This window comes from Meleagris gallopavo, chromosome 21 (assembly GCF_905368555.1).
Source record: "Meleagris gallopavo chromosome 21, MGAL_WU_HG_1.1, whole genome shotgun sequence".
In the NCBI taxonomy this organism is placed as follows: domain Eukaryota; kingdom Metazoa; phylum Chordata; class Aves; order Galliformes; family Phasianidae; genus Meleagris; species Meleagris gallopavo.
In genome coordinates this window covers 3,595,216-3,615,775 of record NC_139424.1, presented here as the reverse complement: position 1 = coordinate 3,615,775, position 20,560 = coordinate 3,595,216, and the positions used below count along the sequence as shown (strand labels likewise).

The 20,560-nt window shown below is 46.1% G+C and overlaps 1 protein-coding gene across 10 annotated transcripts in view; it reads right to left on the bottom strand.

Annotated features, from left to right (window-relative positions):
• The window catches only part of COL26A1 (collagen type XXVI alpha 1 chain), a 172,229-nt gene that overhangs the window by 27,195 nt on the left and 124,474 nt on the right, over positions 1 to 20,560 (bottom strand). For all 10 annotated transcript variants that reach the window (XM_085240760.1, XM_085240761.1, XM_085240756.1 and 7 more), the window contains 3 exons: positions 15,039 to 15,100; positions 3,054 to 3,207; positions 372 to 416 (listed from right to left, as the gene is read on the bottom strand). In XM_085240760.1, coding sequence (XP_085096886.1) covers positions 372 to 416; positions 3,054 to 3,207; positions 15,039 to 15,100 — 261 coding nt within the window. The remainder of the gene's footprint in view (positions 1 to 371; positions 417 to 3,053; positions 3,208 to 15,038; positions 15,101 to 20,560) is intronic.

Here is a 20,560-nt window from a genome sequence, read left to right as displayed (position 1 = left end):
ACCAGCAGCTCTCCGTGCCCCTGGCAGGCCACACCACTAAAGTATTAATGGTGTGCTCTCCCATCACTCAGCATGTGCTCCATTTGCTGTAGCCACGTGTCCTTCAGTGCCTCTCCTGTGGGCAGTGTTTCCATCCTTCATGTTCTGGGGGAACAGAATGTCTCAGAGATGATAAACCTGCTGTTTTGCGTCTCATCATCAAATACAACCCAAAGAGAAATCCAGCCTCTCTGCATCTGCAAGGCTCTGAATCGTTGAGGGCTCGTGGCCACAGGATCTTTCTGCTTTTGGGGAGAAAATATCACGTACAGGTCTGGGCACAGCAACATTTTGTGCTTTAAAAGAGGTAATAGGAGAAACTGTTCACTTACCCTGTGGTATTAGCTGCTCCTCTGCACCTCTGTGTCCTTTAGGCTCTAATTATAATAGTCAGGGTTAAAAAGGAGGAAAAAAAAAAAAAGATAAGAAAAATTAGGTCTCTTGCTGCCAACTGGCTCAGCTAGAGTATATATATTTTCTTAATTCTCAGTAAGATGTATCCTGTTGATTAACAAGCTGATCAGAAAGGGCAGCAGTGCAGCTGTCTCAACAGCTCAGAGTGCTTTTAAATGGTTGTCTATTCTCAGCCCTGTCACTCACAAAAGGAATAGTCACCCTAACAAACAGTAGCAAGTTTTCCTGGACCTCAGCCTGGAGAGGCATCAGCCAACTCAGAGCTGTAAGGTCATCCAGAAACACTCCCACCGTTCAAAGCATCTGATTCCTATCACCCATCTCTGTGTTAGGTACCAACATCCTGCCCTTAGTCCTTGGGGTTTAGAAACTTGGCAGCATGCAAGCTGGGATGTGGATTTGCTTTGGCTGAAAGAGTAGATGCGGGCAGAGTAGGCAGTATGTCACAAAAACACTGGGGAAGGTGATGGGAAGGACAGAGGTTTGGCTTTCCTCAACCTCAAATCACACAGGGAACTCAGGTTTAACTTATACCTAATCCACGGTGACACTTGTTGAAAGATCTCCAGAGGTCTGCAATTGCTGCAAGGGAACCTGAGGCTAACTTTAAGCAACAAGTCACAGAACCTTGTTGAAATCACACAAAATGGGCAGTCCCCATTGTCCTAAACCAACTGCATCAAGTTCCCTACATTTCACTGAAATCCACAGTGCATTTTTTGGCTGGGTTTGAATGGTAGATGCAAACTGATGTGGGGAGGGAAGGAAGCCAAGTGTGAACCCTGATCCATGAAACATCCCCAAAGCTCCTTAGCAAAGCACGCAGAGCTCAGCTGGAGCATTGAGAAGGCAATCACATGTCAATAAGCAACTTAACTGATTACTTCTGATTGCTGAAAGACATTCTGCTGACCTGAAATGGCCCAGTGCATGCCTGATTGCCAGTTATTACACTAGAGTAGTTATTCCACACTTAGGTTACATAAATCAAGGCTAGAAAAATAAAGGGTGGCAATGAGTAACAACTACACCTGGTAGCATGCAGGCAGCTGTTTACTCAGTGTGGGAGTCTGACTGATAACACCAAGCTTCAGACAACAACATCCTGTTTTGGGAGATGCTCTCTATCAGATATCTGCTGATACTGGGCCATGGAGTCAACATGATGCAAGTGCTACAAGAGGTTGCTCTCCTTAAGAGCACTGCAAAATGCCTGGGAGAGCAGCACTCATTGCTCCTTGCTGAGCAGATTATCATGCATATAGAGCCTCAGAAAGGAGAAGACATTGAGTAGAAAGGACAGAGATGTCTGTACATTCGCTTACATTCACTTCAGCACAACAAAGTGCAGGTGCAGAGATACAACAACAGCAGAAATAAATGACATGGAGAAGGCAGAATGAACACATAACGGACACTGGGGGAAACTGCTTTAATTCAGTTCCTGGCAGCCGTCAGTGTGGTTCTGAAAATACTTTGCAGAACATATTGTTAGCGAACCTCCCTCCATGTTGTGGCATCCTGTCAAATTATAAACATGGACGACATCTGGTGTATGTTGGTTGCTCCAAGTCTGCTGCAGTCATGAAAGGCTGCCATAATAAACTGCTCTGACAAAATAAAGGGGAAAAAAAAGAAAGAAAAAAAGGAAAGTAGGCCCTATAGAGGATAAAGAACTGCTTGGGGAGCAAGCGAAGCAACTGACAGGCAGGCTTTGGAAGCAGAGAGTGGGGATCTTGAACTGAGAATACCAAGGTCAAGGAAATTCAATGCAGAGTGATCTGTCTAGCCAAGTGGGCTCGGAGGGAATTTCTTGTAAGTGTATTTTTTTTTCATGCCACAAGAGGGATCATAAAACAGCCCATTGTGTTTACAGTAAGTTTAAAAAATATAATACAGTGTGCAACTGATGTTGATATTCATGGGAAAGTCGTTCCTCCTCATAAAACCAAGAATTACCCCTGCCATAGTCCTCCACCTCCCCACACCACTCCTGATGGGGAAACACTGCATTTAGCTCAACACAAGGGAACACAAATGGTCCCTGGCACCCCAGTGTGATGGCTCTCTGGAGTTTCCTCAGGAATGTTTCAAGCTATCCAGGTCTCCAGATCCATGCAGACACAGACAATATTAAACCTTTAGAATGAACAACCCCCAGTTTGGAGGAATTATGGCTCTGGAGATAAGTAAAGCTGGTTCTGACCCTAACACCAAGGTGTAGCTCTTGAACTGCCTCTCTTGGTGAGCAAAATCCCACCTTGCAGCAAGCACTTGCAACCCCCCATGCTACAGTTGTCCCCACTGAGGGTGCAAAGGAGACAGGGATCCTCCTGCAGCTGTCTGCCTCACACTCACACCACAGCATCAGCAAACATGCCCACAAGCAAACAAAGAATTACCCATCTGAAAACCTCAGCCCTCTTCTTTACAGAGCAAAGGAAAGGAAATGCTAGAGTTTCCTCCAACCTCCTTCACAACCTCCGTCCTGCGAAGCTCTCAATGCTAAGTCAGCTTGGCACGACCTTTTGTGTTTGTACGATACCCTAAGGCACCATATATGTAGGCAGAGTGATTCAATGGAGAGAGACCACACTTACCAACAGCTCCCATCGTTTTCCTCAGGACAGTCCCGGGATTTAGCAGGGGAAAGGCATCTGGCAGCAAGTCGTCGTACCAGGTGGCCGTGGTCCCAGTGATGGGCAGGTTGTTTTCCAGAGGTGGGCTTCGCTCCGCGGCTTCAAGCAGAAGGATCTAGACAGGGGACACAGGGAAGGCAGATAAGGTCAGTGGGATGGTTTCATACTCAGTCTCAATCACGAGAAGTCTTGAAACTCCTCCCTTACCAGCAGGAGATGTGGATAACTATACAGTAGACTGCAGGGTTTGGGGTGTTGAAGCTCTACTGGTTTTCTGGAAAGAGGCAGTAATTAGCTTGGAAATTAGCTGTGTTATGTTGCAGGAGGGTCCAGTACAGCGCTGCACGCCCTCTTCATAGAGGGCTTCACTGTTTGCAGACATTCAGCCTCAGTGAGACTGTCTCTCCAGTGAGGTACAGAAACCAGGGAGCAGAGCTGGAGTGAGGACACAGCTTTTCGCTGCTAGGCTGAAATTAGGTTAGAATCACTGAGAGCCAGTGCCGTGCAAAGGGCTGTGGGATGCCCCAGGTGACAGACTGCAGTGTCTGGGGACTACTACTGGCTGCAAGTCAAAGGACAAAAGCTTATTTAATTAAAGACGAGAGAGAATATGAAGCTTTTAAAGAGCTGAAGTCATTTAATTTTGGAGCAAATAAAAAGAGGCGATTTCCTCAAAAAGCTCTGCATAGCAGTAGTAGAATATTATTAAAACTCACAACTGCTTCGATACTTTATAAACACACCACCTTCAAATAAATCCCCATCCCAGTGTGTGTCCCTGAGCTGTTTGGGCTGCTCACAACCTAAGCTCCTTGGCCAAACGATCCTGTTTGTCCTGTATGATTCTGACTGTGCTTCCCCTCCACTGAAACTGCAAAAAGCTTAAATGCTGTTGAATCATAAAGGTTGGAAACGACCACTACAACTGTCTAGTCCAACCACTGACCCATCACCATTGTGCCCACTAAACCATGTCCCTAAATATCCACAAGAAGTGGAGGATGGAGGGTCCAGGTGGATACTGCCTGCTGATGAACTCAGTTAAAGTGAAGCCGGGGGGAACGGTCATTGCAATTTGTAATCAACATTTTTGGTTTTTATATAATATCTTTTATCTAAATGCTCCTTCTCCCCTGCCTCCCAAACTACTAAGCAAGAACAGCCAAGCCCCTGTGCTCCATTGCATATGAGTTTTATCCCACTCGCTAGGCAGAAGCTGCTCAGAAAAGCCAAGGACAGAACTGCTCGCCCTGTGAGGCAGGCAAGGAGCTGTGCTTGGGATGCACCACTGCAGCCCTGCACTCACCTGGCAAAGCCCAGATGAGAAACAGGGTGCCCATGGAGCAGGAGCAGGGCTGAGGTTTCCGGAACAAGAGTTTTGATCCAAGCACTCAACACCCCCAGTAAACTCTACACCAGAAAACAGTTTGAGGAGTGCATCATTGTGATTTGTTATAGCACTGGTACCTCCTTGTTTGGAAACGACCAAATCCAATCCTGATTTACTGGTACGGGAAATAAAAGAGAATACAGCTCAAACTTTCCACTAAATCCCTAGAAGTTTCAGTTTTTACATGCTGCATTTGTCTTTACATAATGAAGTCACACTGCAATTATAAACGAGAGTGACTTGGCTCCACTCATTTGTTTTTAACTTGCAATTATTATGGGGTTTATCACTCATTTATTGCAAGGCCTGGTGAGAGCCAGAATTACAGTAATGCCAGGAATGATGAACTTCCTGCAGAATGCACTGGCCTGACAGAACTGAATCAGAAACTAATTAAACTGGGAGCTAGCTTAAGTGCAGGGGAACTGAACCTCAGCTGTTGCAAACAAGGGAAACTCCTCCTTTGTTGCATTGTTCTTGGGTCCAGAGCCTCACTTTAATAGTAAAAAAGCAAAAGGAATCAGGCCACTGTGAGCCCTGCTTCTATCCAACAGCTTCTCGGATGCAAGGCAAGAAAGGAATCGGTTCCGTATGCTTTGTCCACTTCTGTGCTCCTGCCCTGTAATTTGTCAGGCTGAAGGAAATATGCCATCAGTTCAACAAACACTCAAGCATGCGCCTTGCCACAATCGGGCTTAATTCCCATTGACGTGGGGCTCAAGTGACCATCGAAGGCATTTTCTGAATAAGTTTATACTGTTATATTATCCTCTTGCTTCTCCAGCAAAATACCTGAACAGCGTTGCCAAAGCGGACTCAGCAATAGAGGCAAAACCAATCTGTGTGGTGGTAAACTAGAGGGACCAGAGCCAGGCCATGGTTTGGATGCTCCTGCTGTGGCAAGAGGATGGCAGGCTGTGTTGGGCACAGCTCTGCCATGGCCAAGGGGTGCTGCAGGATGAGGTGACAGTAAATCCATGGTCAGAGAGCAGCAAACTGCAGGGGCTGCAACCCCGGGGCAGTGTGAGCAGAGCTAGCACAGCCCGGCTGCAGGAACAGCTCCAAATCATTTTTATGGGTGATAATAAAAACGTGTTACCACATAATCAACACTAAACAGTGGCAACGATATCTTTTCATTAAAAAAACATGTTTCAAATGAGCGCATTGCTGATAAACGCTGTAAAGGACTTAAAGGCACGCATGAAATAATCTAGTGTGCACTTTTATAGATTGGCTGAGTATACTCCGTGGTCACCAGGGCTCAAGCCATAGTAACGAGCTTATTTTCCCAGAGCACAAAATGACAAGAGATTGGGAAGCCTCAGGACTTGAAATTTGTGAGAAAATCTAGTTTTTATGATTAGGCCTGAAAATGTGTCCAAGAGATGTAAGCAAAAAGAGGAGAGCTTTCACATCCGTGAGATCCAGGGAGCCAAAGTGAAGGAGGGAAAGCACGAGGGATTCAGTCACATTCACAAAGTGCAAACACACTTCTCTCGGCGAGGAGTGTCCTTTTGTAAGCTAGCACAGCATGCAGCAGAAACCAGGTCCTTATGAGAGCACTGGAGACATTCATCTATTATCTGTCACGTTCTGTTTTTCGTAAAGCTGCCACTGCCCTAGTCAAGGGACTCAGGGAGAATTCCCACTTTCATTAAACAAAAAAAGAAAGTTTCTAGCCCTCTGAGTAAACTGCTGGAAAATGATACCACAGGGGCTCATGGCCAGAAAGCAAATGAGCAAAATGTGCAATGTATTAGAGTCTCTGCATTAAAGGCTGAGTACTTCCTAGTCCACACGGTGGAGGGAGAGAGGAAGGTGGCAAAGAGTGAAGGGTGGGAATGCTCACTGCAGGCAATGCCCACCTCTCATCACCCACAATGCAAAGGCTGTGAGGAAAATAAAGGAGCAGAAAACAGTGCATAAAGGAAGTGTGCTGAAGCCGTGGATCATGTCAGTCACACAGTCAAGCAGAAGGCACAGAGGTGGTGCAAAGGGTGGAATCTGAGCTTGCTGCTGGTGGTGGCAGGAGGGCAGATCAGTGCTCAAGATGTGAAGAACTTTCCTCCCAACTTGCACTGCACTGCACAAGGGGAAGGATAGCCTCGACTCAGCACAGCACTCAGGGTTTTGCCTCTTTGTACGTACAGAAACAAAAAGTCAAATTGGAGCACAAATGGATGTGCTGAACCAGAGCCTCTGGCAGGAGAGGTCCCACCAGAACAGGGCCTGCCTCTGCCTTCCAGACCCCACCTTCCCCTCGGCTGAGCTGGACTGGGAGGATAGGAGTGCTGGGTCTGCCTGCTGCCAGCAGCGCAGCAGGAGCAGGCCTGACGCAGCGCCTGGCCGAGCGGTCTGCAGGCCGTGCTGGGGACAGGGGTGATGGCTGTGAGGACTCTGCAGGTCCCACCAGGCCCCAGGCTCACTTCAGCAGCTCCTGGCACTCACTGTCCTCTCAGGCATGAGTCCTGGCTCTCCCCGGCACGGCCCGCTCACATCAGGGTCCTCAGTGGGACATTAGCACTCCATGCCTGAAGCTCAATCCCAGCTCGGTCCAGGCTTGCTCAAGCCGGCTCCCTCTTTCCCATCTGCCAGCATAAACTTTCTGAACTTCAGACACATACCACATTTCTTGCGTCAGATCAAAAGCTCAGCCCGGGGACAATGGAAATGGGAGGAAGGTTTTCATCTTTTTGAGATGGTCAGTGTCAGAGGATTTTTTTTTTTTGGCTTAAAGTGGCTGTCAAGAACCCTATTTTGGTTGTTTGCACACATCAAAAGAAGATTTCACAAAAACTGCCTCCTCCCATCATCTGCCCTCTGCTTGCATTCCTGATGTCCTGTAACTAGTAGGTGCTAGAAACAGGGGAAGAACAGCCGGGCTCCTAGCGATTTCAAAATGGATACAGCGGGACTCAGAATGTTTTTCTTTGGATGAAAACCCATGGAAATGCAGGGGGGATCATTCGACATAATCCAGATGGATATTATTAATAAACAAACAGGGGATATCTGCTCTCTTGAAGCACTGACAGAATGAACTCCCCTCCATTCCTTTCTGAAAAGGAGGGAAAGAAATTGCATGAACCTAGCTCATCAGCTAAAAATTCAAGTGTAAAATAAGATTCCCTTGATCTCGTAAAGACACGAGCTGATTAATAATGGTAATTGCATAACTTGCTGGATGCATCTATCTTTCTAGCAAATTATTTGGCAAAATGTAAGAAGTTTTTAATCACTCATTCAGACACAGAGCTAAACAAGAAGCTTTACAAAATTTGATGGTGAATGGCATCTCTTGCAGTATTATGAGACCTGTGAACACAAAGCTCCAATACAGACACAGTTGTTTGGTTTCAAAAGCCAAAAGGCATTCAAGTAAGTGTCCACTACAGTCTGATGGACTGGGTACTCAGAGACTTGGGGTGACTTCATCTTTACAGCATCTTAGAGGCTACAGCCAAAGGAGACAAGATAATTAGTGAATGGAGAAGGTTTCATCATATTGATAAATTACACCACAAGCAATTGCTGATGTCACTGCACCGACCCAATGTAGACCAAGAGGTAAAGTTTATGTCATCAGTTATTGCATGGAAGACCAAAAAAAAAAAAAAAAAACGGTTCTGATGATCCATAGGTAACACAGCTTATGCTCTTTCTGCAAAGGTACATGGTTTCCTTGTACAGTTTTACAGGATTTCCAAAAAAAGAGATGGCAAAAAGTGACTGTTTCATCAGCAGGCATCTTCTGCTGATGAGGGCAAGGGAGACACAGAAAGCACAAAATCATAGGCCAACTTACTAGATGAAGTCCAGTCAAAATTCAGCAGATCACCAGGCTATTGGGGCTTTGCTTGAGAAAGTAACAGCGAGGCAGGACTGGCACTCTCTCACTGTGATGCTGCACTCAGAGGCACCAGGGGAACTTAGAACATAGAATTGTTACGGTTGGAAAGACCAATAAGATCATCCAGTCAAACCATCAAGCCACTCATGTGATTGCTCTAGGCCACTCAGTGCCACATCTACCCTTTTTCTTGAAAACCTCCAGGGATGGTGATCCCATCACTTCCCTGAGAAACCTGCTCCAATGCCTCGCCAGCTCTTGTTACAGGTTGGAGATTTACCTTTGCTTGCTGTAAAGCCCTGGCACCCCTAATTTTAGAGCCAGGGAAAGAAGCGGGATGTGGAAAGGATCCAACAATGCTCACAATGCTGTGCTAAGAGCTCACTGCAGAGAGAATTGCACAAAGGAGCTTAGAGTGAAATCAGACTCCCCACCATTACTTTAAAACACCTGATAAAAATAAACCGGAGCTATAACCTTCCACTCTCAAAATCACATCATTACTCTCTGCCCAATTTATTGCTCGTCACCTGCTGGGGATGTAGCAGTGCTACGGACATGGAGCCAGGCCAGCCTGAGATGAAGTCAGTCCTGAGAAAGTAACATCTGTTCCCAGCAATGGCTTTGAGATCAGCTCTGCTTCCCATCAGGTGAGAAGCACTCAACTCTGGTTGAGACATTCGCATCGGCCAGCTCCAGTCGACTGAGTTGCCTTCTGTGCTCCTCTCCTGCACTGGGCTACGGATGAGGAGCTGCAGGAAGAAAGCAGCACAGCTGGAAAAATGAGAGGCTTGGTTCTTTCCTGGTCAGGAAAAAGGACCCCAAGTCACTTTTTGGATCCTGTTTTCCTTGTGGAGCTCCACCAGAATTTCTGAGAGCAGAGTGGAAGTTTAATCCTGTGCCCAAACATGCAGTAAAGGACCTGAGTACATACATCTCATAGGCTCCTCGTATACCTCCCTTGCTATTACCTACCTTTTATTCACAAGAGTACCCCTCTTAGAACCAAAGCTTGCCAACTTAATATTCCCAGGCAGTAAACACACCAAAAGCACTTCCTAATGCAGACAGAGGACTTGCTTGGCAAATTAAGTTGTACGTTAAAGGAAAATTGAATTGTTCAAAGTTATTTTATGAAAATATTAAATATATTTGACTAAAAATGCCAAACTTGTAAGTAAAACACTTGGCAGGATGGGGTGGTGGAGAGGGAGGTCTTTAAGTGTTTTTGTAGTTCTGGTAAATTATTTACAGCATTTGCCAAACACATGCAACAGTCTCAGGGGACAGATTTTTCCTTCTATCCAACAGTGATATGAAATAAGATCCAAAAATTATTAGGCTTGAGAATGAAAGGATTTTAACTGTCATTCTGAAAGACAGAGGCATGCTTACTTACATCAGAGGAAGGCCAGTACCTGCTAAGCAGAGGCATGAATACTGCTGGTCCCAAAAATGTGGCAGCTTGGATTAAGACCTTTGACCGAAAATTCAGTTCACCACGAAGTTTTGTTTCGTCATCTCTCCTTAAAAATCACTTAAAGTTTCATTCTTAGGGTTGTTACATTAACTGACTACAGAAACTCACCAGATCGTTTGAACATTTTGCAGAGATTGATTTCAGTTTGTTCTTGCTCCTAGATAAAACCACCTGCAAAAAAGAGACTAAATACTCCTGAAATTCAGTTCTTGGTTGTAAGTGGAAGAACAGATTCTGCACAGTTCATCAGGAAACCTCAGAGATGATCTAGGCTACCTCTCTGTTCAGAACAGAAGAAAAACAAATAACTGCTAGTGGTGATCAAATACACAACATGGAATATCCACAAAGGTCTTTCAACCATTACTGTCCACTCAGCCTCACAGCCAAGCCACTGGGCTTTCACCCCTTGAGTCCCTTGGCCACGCTACAGTAACTCAAAACATTTTCTGTTTTCCAAATACTTCCACACTTCAGCAGGGGATTGTTGCAGTGAATATCAGAGAAGGAAAAGGCAGCCCCATAAAACACCACAGACAGCTGCTTGGAAGAACAGGCAGATAGAAAATCATTTCATTGTAGTAAAGCTCCAAGGAACGGTGCTTCGTAATCAAAAGACACGGGTAGTGAAGGTGCTGTGTGGCAATCTGTTCTACATAAATAGGGTGATTTCATATAAATAGCAATGTATTGATCAAACCTCAGTACAGTACAAAGATTTTCTTTAAAACCCTTCAGAAACTTCTGCGTAGGGAATCATATTACAAGGACTGCTTTCATGCAAAAAATATGCATGTCATTTATCAATCACACAATGAATCAATCAGACACTAGATATGTAATGTTATCTCCCTGCATTAAAGCTGTAAGTGAAATGCCATGAACTTCTCAAAAGTGGTGTCAGGAGATAAGACTGGCTTATATCAACTCAGATCAAATGCTGCACTCGAGCTCCAACCAAAAGCTGGGATTAATATCCCACTGCCCATAACTCCGTGGTGCAGTTCATTAAAAAGAACTGAGGTTGTGGAGAATCAACTGAGCAGAAAGCTTTAGGTAGCTGCCTGCCCTCCTGCTAGCACTGCAGTAGGTGGGCAGCACCTCTGGTCTCTCCTGATGTTGCAGGAATTTTGAGCAATTTTGAGCTTCAGCACAGTTTATCTGGGCTTAGTCCTGGTCCCAGGAATGCCAGAAAAGAAGGGCTGTGCTCTAGGAAAGCGTGGTGGCATCAGGAGAAGCTTTTTATTTGAGATAAAAGTGGGGTGTGAGATGCTTGTAGTCATGGTGGGCAAGAAGAGAAATGAGGTTTGGCAGATTGCAGAAGAGGTAGTTTGTGTCCCTCCCTGCACATTTTCTCGTTCTCGACTCCAGCCTCTCCACCATCTACCCTGATGTACACTCCCACAACCTGTAGGTTTCAAACTCAACACTATCAGCCAAGCTTTCAAACCTGTGGCACACAATGGCTGCAATATCAAGCAAATGGAAAGGGCCAACTCTATGTAACTCTGAACAGGGAGATACAGATGATCCAGACTCCATCTCCCTTCATTTCCATTACACAGAAACATCTCATACAGCACAAGGACAGCCTAGAGCAGCACTAAGGAAGGCAGGAGGTGCATTTGTTCTGCCCCACAGTTCAGCCACATCTCAGTCTCTTTTCCCCAAAGGCAATGTAAGCACTCCCTAACGAGTCATTTTCCATTCTGCTTTCTCGCCTCTCACTTTCTAAACCAACTCTCATATTACAAAAATCAGAGCGTTACTTTTATTACCTCATTTGGACGTTGATCTTACAAGTTGGATGAACCAACTCATCCTTGTAATAAAAAGAGATGAGCGCACTTCTAGGTACATCCCCACTTTAGGGGGACAGCTGTAGGGGCCTGCAGAAGAGGAGGGGTGAAAAAAGAAACAACGGACTTGCTGCCTGTTCTTCCATGGTTGTTTAGCTTGCTTAGCATACCCTAACTCTTCACAGCCACCGGAGGACAAACCTGCATTTTGCATACTCTTGCACCATGGCCAGACCTGTCTGAAGCTCCACTGAAGTGGCTGTTCCTCCCTATGACCATTCCCTGAGCTCAGCATGGGTTGAAATTCAAAAGGACAAAAGCAGCAAAACTATTGCTGGGTGACCTTTTCTGATTTATGCTCTTCAAGTGCAAGTGCCCCCTCACATCACTGGAATGCAGACTCCCTTTTGATTTGGGATTGTCATAAATAACCCAGAGATTATCTCAAGGTTTCCCACACAGGGTACTCCAACCACGACCCATGCAGGGCTAAGGAGTTCTGTACTTTCTCATATCTAAGAAGACGTTTCCTCATCTTTTCAGGAATGAGAGCTTCTAGGGAGCAGCTGTGGACACTTTCACCAAAGGCATATTAAGACACGACTGCTTTACTGAGCATCACTTGATTGAAAATAGAGATCCTTCTCCAACATTCAGAGCAGGAATACAAATTGTTTTAAATGAATGTAAGCACCTTTTTCAACCATGCTAGCAATTGCTGAATTACAACAACTGAGGTCACTGCACTGCTCGTGAAGATCAAAATGAACTTAAATTAACCTGGAAAAAAGGGTGAATCAGCATATTTCTCCTGTGTATAGCATCTGTGTTCATGTAATGTTGCTTCACTCTCCATTTAATTGCTATGTACCATCAATTTTTGCACTGCACCCACAGCTTATCAAACAAAGTGGAAGCCAGCAGATGAATATCATCACAGACTGTGCTGCAGAAGATGCTCTTCTACAGATATATTATCTTTAGCACATCACAGTATAAACAGATAACTCATTTCCCTCCATAAAAGTAAACCCTTTGATGAGCTTTGCTCACAACTTAGGTCTCTGTGGGAGCATAGTCAAGACAGAAGGAAACCCATCTCAACAACAACATAAATTGCCTCATTATCTCCCCAGAGCTCAGGGATTTTCCTTGCTTTTGTAATTGGCTAAGAAGTAAATGAATATAACTAGCTAGAGAAAGGTCAAATTGGAAACGCAAGTGTTCCAAGCTGCAACTTTTCAAACTACAGTAAAAATGAGGTGTCACACACAACCGCTCACATTTAGAATGCTCACATGGCTAAAACAGATGACAGCAGTCCTCCTGCAGGCCAGACAAACCTCCTGTGGCAGTGTCCACTCAGCAATACAAGGTTCCTGGGACTGCACAGTGATGCGGTACTAAAACACAGAGACCAGGATCAGCTGATGGAGATGCCAAAGATCATCACCACCAAAGTGCCCCAAGTCTGTTGAGTTCAGAGGCTCCACCAGCTGATCCAGTCTGTGGTTCAGCATGGTTTCCAGTTACCTGGAGTCTTGGAGGGCCACAATTGGTCTTGGCATTCAAGTAATTCTTCTGGCAAGAGGCTGTCACTCCACGATCTGTAAGTGTGAGTTATGCAAAGTCCCAGGCTCAGGAAGGCAGGGAGAATGTGGGCTTTGCTTGAAAATGGCACCAAAACCCTTCAAACCCATCTTGGCACTGGAGCTCACATACATCTTACTCACTGTCCTCATGTCAAAGGGTTTGCAGAATGGCAAAGCCTTCAGCTGTCAGCACTGTATTTACTGGCTGACAGCTCAGTGCTCCTCCCAAATGCAGAGCAGTATGCAGCATGACGGCTGCCAACACACAAAGCCTTTCTGAGAAAACACATCAGGTCTGCCAAGCAGGGGAAAATGCCATGTGCTGCACATGTGCCCCAGGTTAGAGCAGGAGACGTGTTCCTGCCTTCAGCAGAGCCCCTAGTGCAAAAGGCAAGCAGGCAGCACTTCCCAAATACTGTGGGCATTGGGCAAGTGGTGCCAACACCAGAGGTGCTTTGAGGTGACAAGAACTTTATACACCCGATTTAAGCCACCTTCATACCTGTACAACAAATCTGTTGACCTGGGTGTACTTTCATGTCTGGGCTAAGAATTCTTGAGGGGATCTGGGAGGACAGGAGCTGCCTCCCATTCCACCAGGTCCTGCCAGGCTTGTGGTGAAAGTTGGGTTTAGCCTCTTACGCTTTGCTGTCTGATGCAAGCAAGCAGAGTCCAATTCCTCTACTGTCAGGACTTCAAAACAGGGTCTTAGTTATGAACTTCCAGTGAGTCAAATGAAGAAAGCCCTGGAAAGGGAAGGAAGGTAGAGCTGGCTGCAGGCTGAGCTTGGGAGGGCTGATTTACATCTCTCTGAGGCTAGTCCGTGTCTTACTTGGACTCAGGACTGCATGCACAGAGGTCGGTCACCAGCCCCTCTCCTCTCCCAACGCCTCCAGCTCGCTGCTGCCAAAGAACACCCACCTGCCAGGTCCCGCTGTGCTGAAACACAGCCCAGCTCAGCTCTGTCCTTTGCACTGCAACAGTTGTTTCCACTCGAACAACTCACAATTCCCCACAATTTCATTCCCCCTCCCCTTTCATTTTCCCCGAAGTGAAATGTAACTGTGAAGGCTTTGAGGAAGTTCCAGACAACATTGCTCACTTCATTTCAGCTCAGACAATTCCCAAATTACCAGACTATCATGCACCGGCCTCAAAATCACCACACATCCAACCTCTCCCACCAAAGGTTTCTCCCCAAATTCTTTTATGTCACTGATAACCATCTGTTAATGAATAATAACAGCAGCACATGCCTTAAAGGAACCAAAGCACCATATCCAACGGCCAGGATGGGGCTGGCACCGAGGGACCCCAAATCAAAGCGGACCGACTGACTCAGCGTCTCTGTAACTAGATTGGAACAACTCATCCGAATCCCAGTAGGTAGAAATTAAAACAATTCACAGGAAAAAAGCACAACGTGAAGGTCTCCCCTTAACATTTTTTTCCATTAAATTGTGCGTAAAAGCCTCCCATATTTGAGAAAAGGGCTGAAACCACAGGAATGGATGGCAACTGAAGAGCAGGCTGAACAACTGTTCTCACAGAAATCTGCAAACCTGTACTGCTCTGGTTTGTGCTCTGCTTGGTAAGGTTCCACAAGGCATCTGAGTGAGAGAGACAGAATAGAAGCCTACTTCTTTCCTGAGCCAGGGGAATCCCTGCTTTACGTCCCCTCTTGGTGCACACCAGCTGAAACTGCTTTCCCTGCTGGCTGCACAGACAGAACAGACTCCTCATCTCTCCGAGGGCTACCAACTCCCCACCTTCTTTTCCAGCAACTCCTTGGAAATCTTTTGCCAAACAGAAGAATAAAGACACATCCTTACCTTGGCCTCAAGCGTGTTCAGCCTCTCGGTCATGTCTGCTAATCTCGTGCAGTTCATGCATTCTGGAAAGAACAAAACAACATCATGTGAAATCTTTAGCACTTTGCATTTTCATCCATAGCTTTCACCTTGCAGGTCCAGGTCCCTTTTCAATCCAAAGCACACAGCAAAGTGCTTTGAGATCAGTTATGCAGGGAAGAAAATAAGTATCTGACGCTATTGTGCAGGTAAGCAGCCACAGCCACGTTACCTGAAATGTTCGGGGCTGTTCAGTGCTGCAGTGTGAAACCAGGTTCCCAATGGGCAGAAGGTACGGGGAGAAAAATGGGTTTTAGGATTTTTTATGCTGCCAACCGCTACAACCTGTTACCACCAGCAGAGATGTGTTCTGTTGGTGGTGGCAGTGGAAGGGCTGTGCTCCCACCTCAGGACACCGGGCTGCACGGCCACTGCTTCAATCCTGCTGAAATACTGAAGGAAGTAATGCACGTAAAGAACCTCCATCTCTGCGGGGTCCTGCTGCATCCCCAGGCTCTGTAACCACCCCCACAACAACTCATCAGTCTCAGCAACAGCAAGAAAAACCAAAACCGACCACAGGGCTGAGGCATGAAGTGGTTTCCATCTCACTTCGCTGCATAGAAGCAACTGATAGGCAGCAGCCACCAAAGGGGTCTTGACAGGATGCCTTTACCAAGAACAAACGTTTGCTTAATGGGCTCTGAGTGCTGTTTAAAATGATTGCTTGGTACAAAGGACATCACTTATCTAAACAGGAGGCCTGCTGCTTTGCCTCTGTTTTCATTTCAGCAGTTTTAAAGTGAGTGAAAGAGGATGAAGCCCTGACCAGAGATTTAATCACCAAGCACTTTCCCAGTACTTCGCAGCAGTGCTGGACGCCTGCTCCCAGTGAGCAGAGAAGCCTTCCAGACTGTGTGCTCACCTATCACAACTTCTGAAGCTCAACTGGTTTTAAAAAGGGAAAATGACTTGCAACATAAAGCATTGCAGAAAGTAAACTACCCATGATCAGGTGATCAATCACCACCAGCTCATGATCCAGAGAGGGGATGCACATCTCTGAGTGCGTTTCTGGGTTCCTTAATGGCCACTGAAGCAGCACTTACTGCCAGTATTTCCATGGGGCTGGGAAGGCTGACCCATAATTTTTGAGCCATTGAACAAACTGTGCATGTGTGGCTCCGAGGAAGTTGTGCTGATGCAGAGGATGTTGAGTAACCCCACTGCCTACCTACTTAGAGGAATGGGATGAATGTTCAGGAGAACGTGGGCTTTGCCCTACCCAACCACCACCAGGACACTGGCATTCAGTTGTCGACCCTAACAAGCCATGTACCCTTCTGCAAGAGGACCCCTGAGGAACCTCTCAGATCTTCACCCACAAACTCTTCCCGGTTTTATGGAGCACATGGTATGCACTGATGGCTCTCAGCCATACAAAGATTTTAGTACGTGGTTTGGAGGGCCAGGAAGTTTGGCTGTTCCTCAGCAGTGATTTACAGCCCAAGAAGATTGCTTGAGTACTAACAGCAACCAACCCCCCACTGCGTAAAACCTTCCAAAGAAATTCTCTCCTTGACCCCATAGGATCACAGAAACCCCTCCTGGGGAGCTGAGCAGTTCCCCAAAGGGGTCAGACACACAGCTTCCAACCAATGGTGCCGGACGTTTTGCAAACAAAGCATCTGATGGTTCATGCATGCTTTGATGGAGAGATTTCCTCACAGGTCAGTGCTGACATGGACTTTCTTCTAATAACATATAACATTTGCTTATTGTTATTCTCCACAACTAATCCTGGACAAAAGCATTTTTTGGTCTGAGCTGGCGCATGGATACACAAGTGCCATAGGTGTGTCATCCCACCGGGAAGGAAATGGGTGAGGCTTTCTTGGTCTGGATCTGCCTGCAGTGTGAGAAACAGCGAGTTATGCTCTGTGTGCAACCAGCTTCATGCTTTTGATCTTGTTCATCCCCATAGAAAGATAAGGAAAAATAAATCCAGTGCTCCCAAGAGCCAAAAGGCGGACCAGATGTGTTACAGAGCTAATAAAATACGGAGTCCTATTCTCCCTTCTGCTGGCTTGCACATACTAATGACTCCCATAGGTTTCAGAGAGACTGGTTTGAACTGCCTGAAAACCACCTCTGGTGTGGATTTTGAGACACGTTGATAATTTAAGCTCTATTTGGAGAGCTCGCTTCAAAAAAGGGCTTGTACCACCCCTGTGTGCACGGCAAAGCAGTTCAAAGGATGGGCACTCCAACCAGCACCAGCCCAGCAGCTCCTCTGCTCTTGAAGCATCTCTAAAAGTCCTCTTTATTATCAGTGATGACTGGGAAATGCTGGGAAAACGTAGCCCAGCTCCCTCAGGAGAACTACACAGCACCCAACCTAGATTTGAACTTTCATTTTATCCTTCTCAAAGTGCCCAGAAACCCCCCATCCACACCCAAAGTACTTAGTCTAGACCCAAAAGACATTTAACTAATCCAGTAAGTGGAAATCTTAATACAAAACAATATGCTTAACTGAGGAAAATTGTGCTGCCAACAAATCCCTCACATTTATCTAGGTAACCAGCAGATGGATGATGCTCACAAACACAAAGAGTGAGACCAACACTCAGTACTTCTGATACACAAACCACATTCACAGTTTCCTCACAGCACACGAGGGACCAAGCCATTTCCAGATACGGGATCATCATTTGTCTTTGTAGAAAGCCTGAGGATGATGGTGAGAAATCAAGACAATAAATACCGTCCCTAATTATTCTGCACTTACGTATTTACTCTTATCTTAATCCTGATGGCTGGTGGCTCCAAGGCCTGGCACTGTAAGTCAGATTTTCTGACCAGGGATAAAGCATTCTGCTTCATAAAGCTAGCCTGAGAATCTCACATCATTATTCCACAGTGCATATAGCACTGGGTCAAATACACGTGGCTCTGTGACCTAAAACTCCAGAGCAGACTCTTTCTGTCTCTACAGAGATACATCACTTGTTGTTACACAGAACCACCATTTATTTCCCCCCTATTCCTAGTTGGCAGATTTGTATTTCTCCAGCTCAACTCTGAGGAAAGAGTTGTGATTTCACTCTGTGAAGTCCAACCTTAAAACACATGGTAGGATTTGCTTCAGAAATATTCCAGCAGGGAGGATAAATAATTGAGATAACAACCACGGGACCGTACCAGCGTATCATGTGTCACCCAGTCTGTCTCCATAGCATCTTGCTGTCAGCTCTGCCTTCCTGCCCTCTGGCCCCACACTGTTATGTGGGTAAAGCAGCACAATGAGAGGGACAGGGAAGATGCTAAATATCATAGAGGAGATAGATAGACTCAGTGTGCTGGAAGACAGCAGGTCACACACCCATATTGGTGGTGAGTCACTGAGCTCCGATCCAAAGGCTGCTGCATTTGCTCAGTCTTCAATGGAACCTCCAGTGCTGCCCATACAGGCACTAGGACCTGCTCCTATGACAAGTGATGGACAGCACTGAACATCCTCCTGAACGTGTCCTGCTACACTTGGCATTCCTGCTTTGCTCAAGCAACATGAGTATAATTTCATGATTAAACAGTTGCACATTTTGTCTGCTCGAGGCTGAAAGCTCTACAAGTCTTCCAGCTCCTCGCCTGAATTAACAGAAAAGGTGTGATAACAGCTGTATACCAACAGGGATGATTTCAGCATCATTATCACAGTGGCACTGAAGGGAGTAAAATTATCAGGCCAACTTCCAGCACGGGGCCGCAGGTCAGAGAGTGCCGCGAAATGGCAAAGAAGCCTCTTGGCATCTCTGCCCCATTTCTCAGCTCTGACAGCCCACGCTCATTTGTATACCCAGAGTCTCTGCAGAATATTAAAAGGGCTTTTGGTTTTCCTGCAGCCAGATGCTCAGTAGATATAAATTGCACAGCTCAACTGAAGTCAAGGGATCAAGGCTCTGTCTCTCTTTTTCATGATAGATTGCTCCAAAATTCATATTTCAGAGAGCAGGCGGAGGAGGTGGTTTATAGCATATGAAAGGGGAGAGAATTCTGGAATCACAACGCCTTTGTTTAAACAAATAAAACCTTTGCAGCCAGATTTTTTTAGGTCATATTTTGCCATTACTAGAAAGTCAAACCTTGCCATGCAGCGGGGCGGTTTGGAGTGCACAGTGCTACAGATCCCGAACACACAAGTTGAGTATGGCCCAGTTTGGAGAAAATTTCATCGTCCAGTAGTCTCTGAACAAATCTGGAAGAGCATCAGTAAAGTCAGTTAAATTAATCCAGGCAACTTTGTTCCTTTGCTAGGAGGAAAGAATGAAGCTCAAAGTTCCCGAGGGAAGCAGGAAGCACTGCTAACTTCTACTGTCAACGTGGTGAGCAGACAGGGGATGAGAATTGACAAAGACGTCCAGAATGCAGCAATGGAACAGCAATGTGGTTTCCTGAGGTGACAACAGCACCAACACCATCCCCAGGTCATCCAAATCTCAGTGTCAAACCCCACAAGAGATGTTATACTTGGACACTCACAATGAACCACTGGACCAGTGCCCCTTCCATCCACTTGTTCCCACACACATGCACACAGCTTAGCTGGAGGAAATAAAAAAAAAAAAAAAAGCAGCAGTGTCATTTTCATACACTAGAAGAAATTTCAAGTCAAATTCCACAGCAGAAATGTGAGCACAGACCTCCTGCGCCTGCCTAGGTGGCCCTCGGTGGGGGACAGCCAGCCCAGCTTGCACATCCACCCCTCTTTAATTTGTCTGATTTGACCCTTCCAGCCTCCTTACATGGATACCGAGTTTCCTTAAGTAGTTTATGTTCTGGCCCTTTGCAACAGCTTTCGCCAGTGCTCATGAAGGATAGCAGGCCCAAGCCATAAATCACAGCCAACCTGGGATCTGTTTTTTCAACACGTTTCCTCTAATGAGAGTCAGATGTTGGCTAGATAGACTTTATTAATTGTATTTGTTTGATATCAGTCATGTCCATGGCTCTGGCGCAGAGCTGGAGCATGTGGAGGGCACCAGGCTGACAGCAGCCATGGGAGGAGGAGGGGAGTGCATGGCTGGGAGCCATGGGGCTGCAGAGGGAATGGGAGCCGTGGGCTGGTGAGCAGTGAGGTACTGCTGGGGCCTCACATGGCAGCGATGCTGGGACCCACCCCAGGTACCCGACAGGAAAATGCAGAGCTCACTGCATCCCTCCTACCCTCAGCACTTCAGGTAATGACCGTCTGTCTTCTCAGCCCCTTTCTGGATCACACAAGTACCCAAAAACAGAAGGCTCTCACTTTCAACACACGATATCTCTGAGTTCACCAGCAGCACTGAAAGAGCCATTACTGCGATCAAAGTATTTCCCAAGTAAGGAACCTGAGGCTCTGAGACATTCAGAGATCTCAATGACCACATTCTGCTCTTTCCCAGTTTTGACATCAGGATTTTACAGAATGCAACGTTTTGGTTTCATTCATAAATTGTAAATTA